General features: G+C 49.4%; 3 protein-coding genes across 10 annotated transcripts in view; all 3 read right to left on the reverse strand.

The window, feature by feature from the left end:
- Positions 1–7,138, reverse strand: part of EHBP1L1 (EH domain binding protein 1 like 1) — a 44,889-nt gene extending 37,751 nt beyond the window's left edge. For 3 of the 7 annotated variants that reach the window (XM_081340351.1, XM_081340349.1, XM_081340347.1), the window contains exon 1: positions 535–729. In XM_081340351.1, the coding sequence (XP_081196477.1) occupies positions 535–638 (104 nt within the window). In that variant the 5' untranslated portion in view covers positions 639–729. Of the gene's footprint in view, positions 1–534; positions 730–4,983; positions 5,142–7,021 lie in introns of those variants that run through there. The other 4 variants (XM_081340353.1, XM_081340348.1, XM_081340352.1 and 1 more) reach the window with 3 other exon arrangements.
- Positions 7,139–7,200: 62 nt separating this feature from the next.
- On the reverse strand, positions 7,201–12,549 carry FAM89B (family with sequence similarity 89 member B). Its single transcript, XM_081340358.1, has 2 exons — positions 10,048–12,549; positions 7,201–7,501 (listed from the first exon to the last, which is right to left on the reverse strand). Exons 1-2 carry the CDS (start codon positions 10,285–10,287, stop codon positions 7,217–7,219), a joined length of 525 nt encoding a protein of 174 aa, XP_081196484.1. The 5' UTR covers positions 10,288–12,549; the 3' UTR covers positions 7,201–7,216.
- A 140-nt stretch (positions 12,550–12,689) lies between these two features.
- On the reverse strand, positions 12,690–17,855 carry ZNRD2 (zinc ribbon domain containing 2). Of its 2 annotated transcripts, XM_081340357.1 has the most exons (4): positions 15,984–17,855; positions 15,646–15,800; positions 14,093–14,177; positions 12,690–13,514 (listed from the first exon to the last, which is right to left on the reverse strand). In XM_081340357.1, exons 1-4 carry the CDS (start codon positions 16,000–16,002, stop codon positions 13,180–13,182), a joined length of 594 nt encoding a protein of 197 aa, XP_081196483.1. In that variant the 5' UTR covers positions 16,003–17,855; the 3' UTR covers positions 12,690–13,179. The 2 variants fall into 2 exon arrangements, with proteins under 2 accessions (XP_081196483.1, XP_081196482.1); XM_081340356.1 differs by lacking the exon at positions 15,984–17,855 and having other exon boundaries at positions 15,646–15,977.
- Between the last annotated feature and the right edge of the window lie 57 nt (positions 17,856–17,912).

Below are 17,912 nucleotides of genomic sequence, written 5' to 3' on the forward strand. Positions count from 1 at the left end.
ACACACCCCACAAAATTTTGGATATTTTTTTTTTCCTCTTTACGGTCGCACACCGCTGAGATTCTTTCCCTAAGGAAGAAGCAGGCTTTCTAGTCCTCATGAATCTGGCTCAAGGCCCTAACGGGAAGAGGGACATGCTCTTTGCACCAGGTCCCCCCCTTCAGTCACAGCTTGAGAGGCCCAGCCTTGATTCGGTTTAAATGTTGCTTTTGTGTGTGTGTGTGTGTGTGTGTGTGTGTGTGTTAATTTCTCTAGGGGTGGGGAGGAATCCAGAAAAAGGAGATTGATGCCAGAAAAGATGTAGGGGGGGTGTCCCTTTTTCCTACTAAAGCCCCCCAGAGAGACCGCTGGAGGTGGGTAAGTGGGTGGGTGGGTGGGCTTCCTCTGCAGGCTCGCCTGTCCTACCTTGCAGGGCGGTTGTGCCAGCTTTTCCCAAGGGGCGGCGCCGGGTGGGTCGCGCCCGATCCCCCCACCCCACCCCACCCCTAACCCCGAATCCCACCCACCCCCCAACCCCCGAGGGGCCCGATTCACCATTTCTTGGTGCACTCCACCACCAGCTCCTGGTAGCAGGCGACGAAGCGGAACTTGGCGGCCCGCTTGCCGACCCGCTGCAGCCGCTTCCAGACGGAGCTCATGGCCGGGCTGCCCCTTCACCACCGCCGCCGCCCCATTCCCGCCGCCGACGCTGCTCCGGCCGGCCGCCTGCCTGCGAGGAAGTCCGGGCGGGCGGCGAGAAAGTTGCAAGGCGGAGGAAGGAGGGGGCGTGGCCGAGCGGGGGAGGGGGCGTGGCCGAGCGGGGGAGGGGGCGTGGCCTGTCCCCGCGAGAGGTGGAAGAATTTCCCCAAGCGGGGCTGCGTCCCCACGAGCGGCTGACACGCGTGTCTGCGCGCTCGTGGGATTCCCGCCCCCGAAGTCCCCAGGTTTATCCATGGTATTGCATTATATAGGTAGCGCGTTTAAATGTGCGTTATGTACGCGTACGCTTTGGAGAGCAGGCAACAAAATTTCTTTTTTCATGTGTGCCAATGTGCCCACAGTAAAAAAAAATGACAATAAAGGTTATATATATAATCTAATCTCTCTCTGATTGCTATCTATCTATCTATCTATCTATCTATCTATCTATCTATCTATCTATCTATCTATCTAGCTATCAATCTACGATCTATCTATCTATGATCTATATCTATCTATCAATCTATGATCTATCTATGATCTATCTATGTTGTATTTATCTTTCTATGATATATTTATGATCTACTATGATCTATCTATATCTATCTATCTATCCATCCATATCTATCTATCTATCCATCCATATCTATCTATCTATCTATCTATCTATCTATCTATCTATCTATCTATCTATCTATCTATCTATCATCTATCTATCTATCATCTATCTATCTATCTATCTATCTATCTATCTATCTATCTATCTATCTATCTATCATCTATCTATCTATCTATCTATCTCTTTCTATATCCATCCATCCATCCAATCTCTCTCTCTCTCTGCAAACCACCTTTGACTTGGATTACAGTATTTATTAGCAAATCATGGCCTTCACGGCAAACGATCACAGTACGCCTTTTCGTTACGGTTTCGATCACAGTTAAGGGTCAGGAAGGTTCACAGATCTTGGTTCAGGTGGAAGAAAGCTAAGCATTGCCTGATCTGGTTAATGGTGAGGATGGGAGACCACTAGGAAATCGCCGGTTTGCAGGGAAATTCCAAAAAAACCCCCCAAAACCCCTACCCGAATGTGTCCAGAAAATTGCCAGGATGGAGATACTTAAAACTTTCCCACTTCGAGACAAAGCAGAAGCATCAACCCAGCGGATTTAGTTTTAAGACACTTTAAAGTATTGAATATGGCTCCAAATCGGTAACCAGGTCAAGGGTGGTGTGTAAACATGGCCTAAGAATGCCTGCTTGTTTTTCCTCCTCCCTCCCCACCCCTTTCCTTGCATGCTGACTCTCTCCGGCGGAAAGCATGAGGTCACACAGCTTCCCTCGCTTTAATTGATCTGGCTTTTTTTGGGGGGGGGAAAGCCGGTGCACTGGGGGGGATGAAAAGAAATATTTTCTTTTAAAAAAAAAATCAAACGAAAAGCTCCTTTTGAGTTCATCTCTGCCTCTTTCTCCCTCCTCCCTCTCCTCTCTTTCTGCCATTCTAGATGCTTCATTTCTGGCTCCGAAGGGATAAATAAAGAATCTTGTAAACCGATCCCGGATTCCAACTTTACTCCCGGATGGACGTGCTCTGATGGAAAATGCTGCCCCCAAATTTAGCCACCGAGGGACAGATTCTTCTCCAGACACGCCCCCAAAGGGTTGGGTTGTGTGTCTGTGTGTGTGTGTGTTCACACCCAAACAGATGAAATTCATAACGACAGAGTACTAAGGTAGGTAGTCCTTCAACGTACAGCCACAATCGTGCCCCAAAATTGATGTCCCAAAGCGAGACGTTTGTTCAATGACTTTTGCCCCATTTTTTAAAAATGACTTTTCCGGTCACCGTTGTCAACTGAATCGCGGCGGGGGTTAAATTAGTAACACGGTTGTTAAATGAAACAGGATTCCCCACCTTGACTTTGCTTATCAGGGGATCACCTGACCCCCGGGGATACTGCCAACCGTCACAAATGTGAGTCAGTGGTCAAGCTTACGAATATAAATCATGGGGGATGCTGCAATGGTGGTGGTGAAGTGTGAATAGAACGCCCAGAACGGAGTTCCGGCACCTTTTTTGGATGGAACCTTGTAGGGTAGGCAAGGCGGGTTGTATGATGTGTGTGAGTTCCGGCATCTTTTTTTCTTTTTTCTTTTTTTACAAAAAAAGCACTGTCTATTCTATTCTACTCTACTCTATTTCTATTCTATTTTCTTTTCTTTTGTATTTTATTCTATTCCATTCCTTATTCTATTCTATTCTAATTTTCTATTCTATTCTATTCTATTCTATTACATTCCTTATTCTATTCTATTCCTTATTCTATTCTGTTCTATTCTCTATTCTATTCTATTCTCTATTCTATTCTATTCCTTATTCTATTCTATTCTATTCTATTCTATTCTCTATTCTATTCTATTCTGTTCTATTCTCTATTCTATTCTCTATTCTATTCTATTCTCTATTCTGTTCTATTCTGTTGTTCTGTTCTATTCTATTCTATTCTATTCTATTCTATTCTATTCTATTCTATTCTATTCTATTCTATTCTATTCTATTCTACCGATGGTTTTAGAAATGGTTTGCAACCAGACCACAGGGGTTCACCCTATTTATTATTAAACCTCCCCATCCTGGAAGCCACGTGGCCAACCGGCTGAGGATATTAGACGTCCAACGAGAAGAAGGCACCTCTGCCCGTGCGTGGATTTCTTCTCTCTTCTTTCCCTCTAACGTAGCACTGCTCAAGATCCGTCTCTTTGAGTTTTGTTTTTTTTGTTTTTTTTTTAAAAATGGAACAGGCTGAGAGCGATGAATCATTTTCCTGGCTTCTCCGGGAAAAAAGCAAAGAAAAATCCAGGAAGCCAAAACCGAATGCAACAGCCTCTCAAACGGGGTGTGGTGGCTCAAAGCTGCTCCTTAGAAATTCTGCTTTTTTCTCTTTTGAGACATTTTTTTAGTCCCAGTTTGGTGGGTTAAGAAAGAAACCCAACGGTTTTCCGTAAACGCAATAGGTTTCCGGATCCTGCTGTTAAAAACAAATCCAACAAACCAAGTCAAGCAGTCCGGGGCAAACTTTCCCCAACTAGGCGCCCTCTTATTTTGGGACTACAACTCCCATCATCCTCCAGCCACCACGAGTTGCAAAGCACCAGGGTGTGTGTGTGTGTGTGTGTGTGTACAGACACACACCCACACACCCACACACCCCTGAAAGAAAGTAGTGGCAAGTATTTTCTGAAATGCTGCAAAATACCCTACAGATAATCTACAGGTAATGAAGCCTGACTATTAGGGTCATAAAGTTGTGACCATTGTAAAGTGGGTCACCCACATGACCGGCCCAATTTTACAACCTCGTTTGTGGCAGTCATTAAAGCGAGCAGAGGTTAAGCTGAGGATAACCTTAGGTGCCTCTATTCATGAGGTCAAAATGAATTCAGTACAGGCAGCCCTCAACTTACAACAGTTCATTTAGCGACTGTTCAAAGTTACATCAACTTTGAAAAAAATGACTTACGACCATTTTTCACACTTAAGACCGCTGCAGCATCCCCAGGGTCATCTGATCAAAATTCAGTCGCTGGGCGACTGACTTGTATTTATGACTGTTCAGTGTCCTGGGATCCCCTTTTGCTAATACAGAGAGCCCTCGACTTATAATCGTTCGTTTAGTGACCATTCAAAGTTATAATAGCACTGGAAAAAGTGACTTACGACCGTTTTTCACACTTATAATCGTTGCAGCCTCCCCAGGGTCACGTGATGAAAATTCAGTCGCTTGGCGACTGATTCACATTTATAACGGTCGCAGTGTCTCCCGGAGTCCCCTTCGGCGAGCTTCTTGACAAGCAAAGTCAATGTGGGAAGCTGGGTTCGCTTAACAGCCATGTGACTAATTTAAAAACGGCCATGATTCACCTAACAACTATGGCAAGAAAGGTCCTAAAATGGAGCAAACTTCATTTAGCAATGAGGATTCCTTAGCAACAGAAATGTTGAGCTCAATCGTGGTCGTAAGTCGAGAACGACCTGTGACTTGGCACAGTGTTTCCCGTTTTGAGCAACTTTTAAAACTCCCACTGGCTGGGGGATTCTGGGAGTTAAAGTCCACCCCTCCAAGTTTCCAAGTTTGAGAAACGCCCATCTCGTCCAACCCACATCCCATTGTGGCTCTTCTTTGCAATGTGGGTGGACTGCCAACACAACAGGAAGCCACAAACAATGGCCCGGGCCTGTGTAAAGGATGCAGTGTGTGTGTGCTCCAGAGATGGGGAAAAAAAAGTGAACTGGGGCAGCTCACCAGACCTGGGCTCCTTAAAGCTGAGTTGGTTTCAATTGCTGGGATTGCCGCTGAGAATGGAGAATGTTAGCAGCACCTCTGAGCATGCACGGAGTAGATTTCTAGGCCACAGCTCGCCTTTCCCACTCCTGAAAAGCAGGGAATGGAGCAGGATTCAACTAAAATGAAAATAAAATATGAAATGAGCTCTGGGAAAAACCGATTCAACCACCCTTTTGTCATGGCAGTTCATTCTGGAAAAGCCACAATCACTGGCGCACAAATTTTACCCTCTGGAAATTCGGCCTGATTTTGAAATGAAATCCAGGTCACTCCAATTGTCTTTGCGGTCCTATTTTCGGCGAGAATCCTGTCACTTTGCAAGCTCTGAATTCACAGCTCGGACCAGAACACACTCCGGCCCTTTATTCAAGGGACGGTCACATTTTTTTCCCCCTCGCCTCCCACTTTGGCTGCCAGGGACCGTGGGAAAAAAAATGACCTGTCCAGCAGCCAAAATATTCATTAACCATCCAACTTTGCTTTCTCCCTTCAAAGGATGGGAAGAACGAGAAGCAAACCTTTTGCAACCCATTTTATCCTTTACCCAAATCCTTCTGGGTTTGTTTCAAGCCTTGAAAAACCCCCAAATAATAATAACAATAATAATAATAATAATACTATTAGAAAAACAGTATGCAATTAAATTATTCAGCCAAGGTAACTTGGCTTAGGGCAGTAGAACAGTCATAAAATCCAGCCAATGCAAGATGGCCAGGTTTAAAAAACAAAAAAAACCCAACAAAAGTTGTATACAGCACCTTCCTAGCTAACTATTTCTTATCAGTGTGCAATTGAGGAAGAGAGTGTGGGGGGCATCAGCCCCCCCCCCCCACAAAAAGGAAGCTAACACATATCATGCAACAACCTATCTGGCTGGCTGAACTGGGGCGGGTTCACAAACGTTTGCAAAGCCGCCCCTTTGCCAAATAAACCACACCAGGTGTCTTGTCCTAAGCCTTAAATCAGAGCTTAAATCAATCGCTCCTCTGGCATGCTTAAATCAAAGACAAATAAAACCCCTGGGGTGGGGGCAATTCACACCTCCCAGCCCCCTATTCTATGTTTATGCTAAAGGTTTTCAGCAGCAACATGCCAGAAGCAAAAAGGTGGTGCATCCAGAGGTTTCCACCCCCCCACCCCCCTTTACATTTCTGACCCAGTCATCCCTTTCTTGCAAGTTTCCACTGCAAAAAATAATAAAATAAAATAATACGTTTGCAATACAAGTCTCTATCGTTTTATGTTTGGGGTCCTTCCCCAACGCTCGGATCCTCAGAATGCAAGCTGGACTGGCCATTCCTGTTTTAAAAAGGCATTAAGTTCCTGGTCCTCATGATTCCCATTTAGGCGGATTGGAAACCCAGGCATTTGGACAAGGAAAAGTCTCAGCCAGTGATGCTAGTACCTCAGGGGAGCAAGCAAAAACAAGCGACAAGGGACAGGCCCGAATCTTGTAGACATGCAGCCAAGTCTTTCCTTTCCTCTAAACGTCAAGAGTTTCAGAGGCGACCGGCATCTCCACGCAAGAGCAGGCAAATTTGATAAACTCATTTTTTTTTTACCCAGTAGAGGCTTGCATTCTGAAGAACAGCCCAAGCAATCCTCTCTTTTTCTCCCAGGAAAAAGTCTTCCACAACATTTTTCAGCTCAGAGTTGCAGGTCATTGACCGAATAAATAAAGACACTTCCATTTCAATTTTCAAGTCAATTTTCCCCAAATCTGGCCCCAATTCCAGGTGTTGGACTCGTCCTCCACGCGGGCCAACAATTCTGGAAATGGGTGGGGGTGGGGCCCTAAGTTGGAGGAAAAAGGCCCCAGATCCTTGCCGGGTGGGGGGGAGACAAGCTGGAAGGACGGAGAGGCATTTTCAGATAATCCAGGTGATGTTCCAGTTCAATCTGCACCCTCCCCTGAGTCTTTCCCAATCCCAAACGGAAGGAAATTGGATTACTGCTTGCTTTTGCAATCGGGGACTGTCCACTCCGAAGCACCCACCTGCATTTCGTCCCAGCAACCATCTCTTTCTGGAAAGGCCAAAGGAATTTTATACATTTCTCGGGGAAAAAAAGTCCAAGAGCTAAGTGGAAAGCTGAAAACAGGCCGGATCGTTCCGGATATAAACCACGATGCCTTTTTTCCCCTCCGTCTCATTCCAGCTGTCCTTTCCCGGTGCCGTTTCCCAGGCCCGGCTCAGATCGCAATATGGAAAGAGTCCTTAAGCCACTGATCCCGGGAGTTTTGGGGTTGAAGGAAGCGCAGCTGCTGGGATGGGAGGGGCTCCCGCTGCCCGTCTGGACTTATCGGGTCCAGTTCGAAATCTTCCTCCTCGTCCGAGAAGCCGTTTTCGGCAGCCAGGCTGCCATCCGAGTGGAGCGAGGAGGACATATCCTGGAAGAGGCTTTTGAATTCCTGGATGGATTCATACAGAGACCAGAGTTGGCAAAGAAGGGACATGTCCAATTGTCGGAGCCCTACCTGAAACAGGGAAGAAAAGCAGAAGGATGAGCGCCGGAGCTGCCAGGATTCGAACCAGCAGCCGATTAGGTGGAAAGCCCTGCCTCCGTCAATACCTGAAGCTTCTAGTGTTTTGCAATCTTGGCAAGTTAAGACAGGTGGGCTTCAGTACCCAGAATTCCCCAACCAGCCTGCTTTGAGATGGGTGGACTTCAACTCCCAGGATTCCCCAGCCAGCCTGCTTTGAGATGGGTGGGCTTCAACTCCCATAAATAAATAAGTAAAGAAAGAAAAAAAAACAAAGGGTATAAAATTGGAGGTGGTTTTGTCAGCAGCAAACGGGACAAAAAGGCCAACTGGGGAATTCTGGGAGTTGAAGAACACAAGTCTTTGGACACCCTTGATTCAGAATAAAAATTGATTTAGAATACAAAACCAAATGGCCCCAGCTCTGAAACCGGCAGATTTAAATTAATTCCAAGGGAGTCTGCTGCCCCCTGGTGGACAAAAAGCTGTACTGTATAAACTTTACACACACTGAACCCTCAATTTTAAAGGCCTTCCTAAATTTGATTACCGGTATATGATATACCTTTCTCACAACTACCTTTATGCCTCATAGTTGCAGCAACCTCCTAAAACTTATCGGAAGTGCTGTAGACCGAAAATGAGTGGATTCACACAACCCACTACACTTGGGTCTATCAAAAACTTAACGGCTGCTTTTGCAGAATGTGAGGCTGAAGTAAGGTCACCCGCACGCTGGTTTATCACAATAGCCTAAACTGGATCCTCCTCAATCCCTTGAATATCGATGACCTGACCTTCAGGCTAGATAAGCGGGAGACAGTGAGTTATAGTCTTGTCTTAGGCTTGAAAGCCGGCTGGGTGACTTTGGGCCAATGACCAGGAGACGATGAATTCTAGTCCCACCTTAGGTATGAAAGGCAGCTGGGTGACTTTGGGCCAATGGCCAGGAGACGATGAATTCTAGTCCCACCTTAGGTATGAAAGGCAGCTGGGTGACTTTGGGCCAATGACCAGGAGACGATGAATTCTAGTCCCACCTTAGGTATGAAAGGCAGCTGGGTGACTTTGGGCCAATGACCAGGAGACGATGAATTCTAGTCCCACCTTAGGTATGAAAGGCAGCTGGGTGACTTTGGGCCAATGGCCAGGAGACGGTGAGTTCTAGTCCCATCTTAGGTATGAAAGGCAGCTGGGTGACTTTGGGCCAATGACCAGGAGACGATGAATTCTAGTCCCATCTTAGGTATGAAAGGCAGCTGGGTGACTTTGGGCCAATGACCAGGAGACGGTGAGTTCTAGTCCCGCCTTAGGCATGAAAGCCAGCTGGGTGACTTTGGTCCAGTCCCTCTCTCTCAGCCCAACTCACCTCACAGGGTTATCATTGTGGGGAAAATAAGAAGTAGATAGGTTAGCTATATTGGCCCTCTTGAGTTATTGGCAAAAATAATAAAGGCGAGAAACAGACAAAACAGATAATAAAATAAAATAAAATAATAAAATAAAATAAAATAATAAAATAAAATAAAATAAATAAAATAATAAAATAAAATAAAATAAAATAAATAAAATAATAAAATAAAATAATAAAATAAAATAAAATAATAAAATAAAATAAAATAAAATAAAATAAAATAAAATAAAATAAAATAAAATAAAATAAAATAATAAAATAAAATAATATAATATAATAAAATAAAATAAAATAAGATAAGATAAAATAAAATATAAAATAAAATAAAGACAGCCCCGCTGCACCAAGTTTAGCCTTCGGATGATGTGAGTGGCTAATTTTAGAACTGCAATTTCATGGCCTTTTGTGCGGCCCGGCTGCCCACCTCCCATGCCACGGACCCAGTTGGCACAAACCGCATTCTCTTGTCTTGGCAAGCGGTGGGGGGGGAGAGAGAAGCCCCCCACCCCCCGCTTCCAACCTGTGACCCGAGTTCAAAGCAGCCCAGCCCAGCCTCTTCGGCAAGGGCCTCTCTGTTCGTGGCAAGGCTCTGCTTTGCAGCCGGCTGAGAGCCGTGGGAAGAGGGGTGCTTTTGACTGCCCCCCCTCCACCCTCCCGGCTAAGAAAACGGGGTGGCTGCAAACTTAGGGTCACCGGTGGGGGGGGGGGAGAGAGGAGAGACGGGAGGGGTGGAAATGTAATCAGTCAATCAAAGAAATGAAGGCACTCGGCCTCGCGGGGTGGGAGGTGGGCTTCTGCCAGGGCTTTTCTGAAAACCAGCCCTGCTAGGTGGGCTGGGGAGGGGAGGGGTGTCCCCCAAGTCGAGCATCCCAAGGACCCCCTGGGAGTCGGCCTGGGGAGGGGAGGGGGTGTCGGCAGAAGCCCCGGGACCCCCCCTCCTCACCCCGCGGGGGCTCTGGGCTTCTGCCAGGGCTTTTCAGAAAACCAACCCTGCTAGGTGGGCTGGGGAGGGGAGGGGTGTCCCCCAAGTCGAGCATCCCAAGGACCCCCTGGGAGTCGGCCTGGGGAGGGGAGGGAGGGGGTGTCGGCAGAAGCCCCGGGGGACCCCCGCCCGCCCCCTCCTCACCATCTCCTTGCGCAGCAGGGCCAGCGCGGCCTCCAGGTTGGCGGGCCGGGGGCGGCGCGGGGGCGGCGGCGTCGGCTTCTCCCCGGCCTGGGCCCGGCGCAGGTCGTCCTGGAGGCGCCGCTTCTGGCTGTAGAGCTTCTGCATCTCCCGCCACGAGCCGCCGCCGCCGCCGCTGGAGTTGAGGAGGCCGCTCAGCCCCTTGGGCAGCGGGGGCAGCCCCTCCAGCGGAGAGACGCTCATGGCCCCGCCAGACGGAGGCGCTCTGCCCGCGCTCAGAGGCGCCCTTGTTCTCTGCCGCGGCTCTCGGCGGCTCCTGCTGCTCCCGCCGCGGCGCCCGGATGGCCCGGCCGGCTGTGCGCGCAAGGACGCCGCCGCTTAAAGGGGCCTCTGGCGCGGCGGGGCGGGAGCCGCTCGGCTCAGGCAGCCTCCGGGGAGCCCGAGGCTCGAGTAGACACGGAGCTCTGGCCTGCCTTCCTCTCCCAATTCTTTCCTTCTCTCTCTATCCTTTTCTCCCGTTTTTCCTTCCTTCCATCCTCATCTCTCCTTCCTTTCGTTCTCTGCCCTTTCCCAAGTCTTTCCTTCTTTTATCCTTTTCTCCCATGTTTTTCCTTCCCTCCTTTCACTTCCCTTCTTCCTCTCCCCTTTCCCAATTCTTTCCTTCTGTCCTCTCCCGTTTTTCCTTCCTTCCATCCTTCTCTTTCCTTCCTTCCACTTCCCTCCTTCCTCTCTCCCCTTTCCCAATTCTTTCCTTCTTTTATCCTTTTCTCCCATGTTTTTCCTTCCCTCCTTTCACTTCCCTTCTTCCTCTCCCCTTTCCCAATTCTTTCCTTCTATCCTCTCCTGTTTTTCCTTCCTTCCATCCTTCTTTTTCCTTCCTTCCACTTCCCTCCTTCCTCTCTCCCCTTTCCCAATTCTTTCCTTCTTTTATCCTTTTCTCCCATGTTTTCCCTTCCCCCTTCCTTCCTTCCTTCCTTCCTCTGCCCTTTCCCAATTCTTTCATCTTTTCTCCCGTTTTTCCTTCCTTCCATCCTCATCTTTCCTTCCTTTCACTTCCCCCTTCCTTTCTCTCTCCCTTCCCAATTCTTTCCTTCTTTTATCTTTTTCTCCCATATTTTTCCTTCCTTCCATCCTTATCTCTTTCCTTCCCTCCCTTCCCTCTTTGCCTTCCTTCCTTCCTTATCCTATTTCTTTTTCATTTGGGCGTTGCACCGTGACGTGATGCCGCCCATTTGAGTCGCTTGTGTGGGATCTCAGCAAGGGGTGCCAAGCGGAGCTCAGATGCTGCTTGGCCAAGGGGTGAAAATGCTTTGCCCATTTTGCTCCGCTGCTGAAGGGGCAATGATGGATCAGGTCCAACCTCTGGTGGGCTCAAACCTGTGAACCCACTTTCTGGAAGGAGAAGGCACCCTGTTTTCTTCAGTTTGGACGGAGGCAGAGTCCCAAGAGCGGCCTCTGGGCAGACGAGAAACAGAACAGGACTGGGGCATGCAGACCCTTTGAGGGTCACTCGATCAATGCCAATCTTGACCAACCAGCTCGAAGCCCAATAAATAACAATTTAAAGATTACACTAACGGGGGGCGCCATGAATAACAATCCAAAACTGTTGCAGAACCACAATTTCAAAGGTAGTCCGTACGAGAAACCACACCATTGTGGCCTTGCTGTGTGCTCGCTTGGGGGTGAAATGACAAAGTCTGTCTGAACTGCAACCCCACCCCCACGAGAACAAATTCCTCCTGGTTCCACAGCAACTTTCCATTTAGCTATCATTTGAGGCCACAAAAACATGATGTTATTTTCTCCCGCTCCACAACTATCCATGAATTCTCTTCTTTGCCGTCCAGGCTTCTGACCCAACACCACAAAAATGGAAGCATTCACACAACAGGTTTAACCTACTTGGAGAAAGAACTTAGCAAGTGCATTCATACAGTTGGTTAAGTTATTTTTCAAGGTCAGTCTTCTGGAGATTAGAGTTATGGAAGGCCAGGCAGAAGATAATCTACAGATTCCTGCACATAGGAATACTACAGGTAGAATATGATTTATCACCAGTCACTTAGCTTGAAGTTACAAAAAAAAGGTGGATTTGAATGGCCTCCAAGGGTCATTTGACTGCATTTTGGGCACTGGGTAGCTGGCTCACGTTGACGACCGTTTGCAACGTCCCATGACCATAATGTACATCATTTTCCTTCTGGAAAATTCGCTTCTGGTTTCTTGCCAAACAAAAAAAAACAAGGTCCCAAAATTGGATGGCAGTCACATAGTGACCTGCTTTATGACTGCCCAGATTGATGACCCAAATTGCAGGCTTAATTTCAGTTCTTAACGTCAAGGACCTACCTGTAAATTCAATCACATCCCATTCTTCCTCTTAAGGGTCGCTTGTCATTAAAGGTGGACAAAAATATCCCCCCCTCGGGTGAACTGAGTCGTCATCCGAGCTGATTTCATTTTATTTACCAGAACATCTAAGGTGCCTAAGAGGAGAAAGCTGCCATTTCTCAGCTTGTACCTTTCTTTTTCAAAGAATTGGTTATTAAAAGCATCAAGATGGGTGTGGCCTCTGACCGACGGGCAAAATCGCGTGCCGAGACCGATTCTTTCACAACCAGTGAAGACTCGACACCAACACAATCGTTATCTTGTGCCTTGAAATTGGAAACCTTTAATGCTTCACAAAACCAAAAACCAAAAACAGAACGAAGGGTGTGGAGCTCCTGATAACCTGAAATCTTTGGGTGGCAAAGCGAGACGGTGAACGGATCTAGGCTGACGTGTCTGCAGGAGCCCCAAATTTGGGGGGCCTAAAACGTTGTTAGCTCCAACATCACCCTTCCCCAAACCAGGTTTAACTCTTCTATCTGTCCTTTCCTCGTCTCGGATTAGACAGAGCTATACGTGCAAATCCTTTGAAACATTCCTCAAACGCCAGGACAACTTGTATGAGGCAAAAAAAAAAAAGCTCACATTTAATCAGAAGGGAGAGCCCGGTCTTATTTAAATTACCCAGCCCCTACGATGAATGGTGTGTGTGTGTGTGGGGGGGGGGGAATCCTCTGGCACCCCAGGCGTGGCCTAGACTCCATTCCAGGCCTGGCGCTGCCGTTTTAAGCCAGGCCATCCTCACTGGGGCAGCTCCTTGATGCCCTTGAGAGCATCGGTGCAGGAACGGATCAGGGAACAGAGATGGATGCTCTTTTCAACGGAGGCAGTTTCCTGGAGCTGATGGCTCGCCCAGCCAATCTTCTGTAGGATGGCCTCTTCTGCCGCAACCAGGATGTCGCGTGCCAACAGAGAATTAGGCGCAACAGTGGGCGCTTGAAGGGCTGGGTCAGGGGCGCTTGAGCGGAGACCCAAAGCTGCCCCTTCGCAATGCTCTGGGCGTGAAGCCATTTCATCGGGGTTAGCAGCCAGTTGACGCTCCCGCACCTGGGAAAGGGCTGCTTGTGCATTGAGGGCTAGAGAGAGAGAGAGAGAGAGAAAAGATCAAAGAGGTGAGGTCACAGGGTTCTGTTTCTGGGTTCAGCAACAACAAGCACAGTCTGGGACAGTTGCTGACGTCCAGGGATGTTTTTGGACGGCGCGGAAAAAGCTGCTCAGACTCTCCAGCAGCAATTTAACACCGAGATTTTTCCAATCGCATGAAAGCTTTTCTGCCGCGGAAATGGGGGTCCCTTCCTCCCTTGCAAAGAGAGCTGCACAAATACAAGACGACTTCAGCTGTCAGAGCCACACAAAATGTGCAGTTTTGATCCGAAGCAGCCGTTGCACAAAACCTCCGCCCCAAATAGCTCCTTTTGCATTATGAACGACGTTTCAGAGTTTATAATTTACCGACGCAGTGGATTAAAGAGTTGGAAGATCTCATTTGTGTCGTGAAACCCACCCAGGCTGTTTCAGTTTGGTGCCGCAGAAGCGTAGGACGGCTCCCGCCGTCTCTTTTCGTAACAGGGCAATCGATATACCAGATTGCGCCAAGTGGGGCAGGTGGTTAAGAGTAACTGCTCCCCGGCCCCGCTTCCCCTGCCCACCGTACCTGGATTGTCCTTGTCCACATCAGAGTTAAGCTCTTGGCAGGCGACACAGTAAAACTTCTTCTGCTTATCTTGCAGCAAAATGGTCTGGAAGGAAAAGTGACCAAGGCAAAGGGGATTGGGAGGAGAAAAGGGTAGAAGTCAGAGCTTGTTCGCCAAAGCTAAGTGATGGGCATGCATACCAGGGATAGCAAGGAAAGCCCCCCCCCCTCGCTGAAGGAAACTGTTTTTTCATACTGGGCCTGCCCAACACAAATTGTTCACCGCAGGCCTTCAGTGACAACCCCGCCAACCAACACCCAATCGGTGCCATCCTGGAGCTGATGTCTATGGAGAGTCTTAGTCATCCAGGTGCTTTTTCTCCAGGAGGCAACTGGACTTTGTTTTTCTTTGAAAGACGTTTCCCTTCTCATCCAAGAAGCTTCTTCAGCTCTGACGGGACGGTGGGGAATGGAAGGATTTATACTCCTTGCAAACAGAGCTGGTCATTTGCCTTTTTTTTTTAAGAGAGCCGTTGAGGCCACTTGGAGGTTTATCTGTGTCCTCAGGGTCACCTGAGTGGTGCAAATGGGTGTGGAGCCTTCTTGGCACTGCTGAAAGGACCGTGTTCCACGCCCATTTGTACCACTCAGGTGACCCTGAAGACACAGGTAAACCTGCAAGTGGCCTGAACGACCCTCTGAAACAGGAGTGTCAAACTGCTGGTCCACGGGCCGGATGCATCGTAGCAAAAGCGTGCCCACCCCATTGCCGGCAATGGCAAAAAAGTCACGACACGTCACATGACGTTGCGACTTTGACACCCCTGGTCTAAAAGAAGGCAAATGACCAGCAGTCTGGCAAGCAGTATAAATCCTTCTGTTCCCCACCATCCAGTCAGAGCTGAAGAAGCTTCTTGGAGGAGAAGCGAAACGTCTTCCAAGGAAAAACAAAGAAAGTCCAGCTGCCTCGTGAAAAAAGCACCTTTGGGACAGCCCAGAGAAGAATTTAAAGAAATATTCCATTCTTCAGAAACACCAAGGAGCTGGGCACAGCTTAGACCAGGGCTAGGCAACCTGGGCTCTTTTGTGACTCGTGGACTTCAACCCCCAGAATTCCTGAGCCAGCCACGCTGATGGGAAAGGGAGAGGTTTCCAAGCTGAGCAGTGCTGGCTCAGGAATTCTGGGAGTTGAAGTCCACAAGCCAGGAAGGGGCCATAGTTCCCCCATGCTGGCTCAGGAATTCTGGGAGTTGAAGTTCGCAAGTCAAGAAGGCGCCATAGTTCCCCCATGCTGGCTCAGGAGTTCTGGGAGTTGAAGTCCACCAGTCATAAAAGAGCCCAGGTTGCCTAGCCATGGCCTAGACTGGCACCAGCCATGGCATCAAGGAGCCGGGCATCTCCCTTTGCTTAGCTTGCTTTGCCCTCTCTTCTGATCTTGCCTGATCACCGAGTTGCCTCCTTTCCCCCCCCCCTCCCGAAGCTTTCTTCACTCTTCAACCCACGTTGGGGAGGGGGAAGAGGAGAAAGCCCCGCCCCCGGGCACTCTGCACGCGCCTCGGGGCGGCCTCGCTCACCCCGCACTCCTCGCAGCACTCGCCCAGCATGCGGTAGCCCTTCAGCAGGTAGTCGCTCATCAGCTTGCTGATCTTGTCTTGCCGCTCGCGCCGGGCCTGGATCACCTTCAGCTCGGCCTCGGAGGGCGGCTCCCACTCGGCGTGGTCGTCGCGGCCTGCGCCGGGGAGGAGGAAGCCGCGGTGGGGGCGAAGCCCGGGCCGGGAGCCCGAGTCGCCCCCCTGCTCTTCCCCGTTGTCCATCGACTCTGGTCGGGCTCCGGGCTGGTTGCTGGTCCGGAGGCCCATCGCCATGGCGACGCCTTCCCCTCTCTCTTCCCCTCCCCCCCCGCGTACGTTACCTGCCGCGCTCAGCGCCATGATCGTTCCCCTCTGCCGCAACTTCCGGCGCTAGCCACGCCTCCTTCCGTCAGCGGCGCGGCCCACCTCCCGCTGGGACTTCCCTACGCAAGGAAGGGAAAAAAAAAACAAAAAAGTCCCACGGCTTTCGATTTCCTCCGGGCAACTTCACCGTCCCGCGCAAAGGTTCCGGGGGAAGTTTGTTCCCGACTTCTTTACAATCGAAAGAAATCGTCAAGGTTTTTTTTTAATCGTGGTTTTTTTTAAACAAAGAGTTATGTTTCGACCAAATATTGGAAGGCTGGCCGTCAATGTTGGGACAGGACTCGGATTCTAATTTTCCTTACATTAGAGGAGCTTTTCTGGAATTGGTAGCTTTTCCGACCGTCTTCAAACTTGGCCCTTTGATGACTTGTGGACTTCAACTCCCAGAATCCCCCAGTCAGCGAGGGGAATAGCTTTTTATTAAATGTGTATGTTGGGGAAGGAGGCCTTCAGACTCCGACACAGAAGCCTTTAGAAAGCTGGGCTATAAATCTAATCAGCAGAACCCCAGGATCATCTTAAAGACGGCAGATTCCCCTTCAGGGTTGCCTGCTGATGATGTCCGAGTCCTTATCAAGGCCTTTGCACAGTTGCAAGGGTTTCTCCCTTCGGCCCAGATCTTTTTTTTTTTTGGGGGGGGGGGAGGGAGCCTGGGAAACCAAGATGATATGGACAGCCTCCAAGCTTTGGGGAGAAACATCCTTGCAATGATAGCTGAAAGTTTGCCAGAGTTCCAGGATGGGTGTAATCTCCAAATTGGGTTGGATGACGGGACAGAGGAGGGGAAGGCCGCCCCCCCCCCCGCTTTAGCTGGGAATGGCTGCAAAATCCAAATTTTTTTAAAAAGAGCTTTTCCTCTAGGGAAATGCAAGCTCGCCCGTCGCCGGTTTTTAGAGTCGTCAAGAAGGGGGGCGGCGGCGGCGGCGCCCGCCCTCCCACCCATCCTCGTACGCGGAAAGAGGAAGCGGCATCTCCTGCTCCGAGGTGTAAATCCTCCCGGGCGGGATCCCGAGGGCTCTGCTCGGAGCATCGGTCTTCTCGCTTAACCGCTTATCCCACCCTACCTCCCCCTGCCCGGACGCTTAGCCCTCTCCGGCGGGTGCGAGAATGAGGTAGTAGTCCTTTGCCGGGCGGAGTGGGGGGGAGGGGGTGCCCCAACGCCCGAGGTCGCCCCTTCCGAATCGGGGTACGGCTAAGGGCGGCCGCCGGGTCGCGAGCCAAAGGGTGGGGAGACGACGCTGCCCAGCCACCCTCCTCTGGCCTTTGGGCTCGTATCCCCACGTGGGCGAAGAAGGGCCAAGGCTCGGGCTGAAAGGGGGCTGGGGCTCGAGATGCAACCTGAACTCGGTTGGGGATCGATCCGGGAGCAAACGCCCGTTTTCTTTCGTATCGCACCACTCGCGGCTGTCGCTCGGGTCGGGTTAGGGGGTCTTGTGAAGCCAGCCCGCTTGACAAACCAGGTTTCGAAAAGATCTTCAACCCTAAACATGCAGGCTTAAGCAGCAAACCAGATTTTGGCAGCCCCAGCCTCTGTTTACAGGTTAGTCCTCAACTTACAACAAGCTCTTTTAGGGATGGAGCAACGTTACAATGGCACTGAAAAAAACGACCCCCCCCCCGTCAAAACAAGTGAGAAGCTTGGCAACTGACTCATATTTATGACGGATGCAGTGTCCTGGGATCATGTAATCCCCCTTTTGCGACCTTCTGACAAGCAAAGTTGATGGGGAAGCTAGTCACTCAACAAGGGTATTACTAATTTAACTGCAGCGGTTTACTTTAACTGTGCCGAGAAAGGTCGTAAAATGAGACAAAACTCACTTAACAGCTGTCCCATTCAGCAACAAAACTGTTGGGTTCAATTGTAGTTGTAAGTCGGGGACTTA

This window comes from Vipera berus (genome assembly GCF_964194415.1).
Source record: "Vipera berus genome assembly, chromosome: 16".
NCBI lineage: Eukaryota > Metazoa > Chordata > Lepidosauria > Squamata > Viperidae > Vipera > Vipera berus.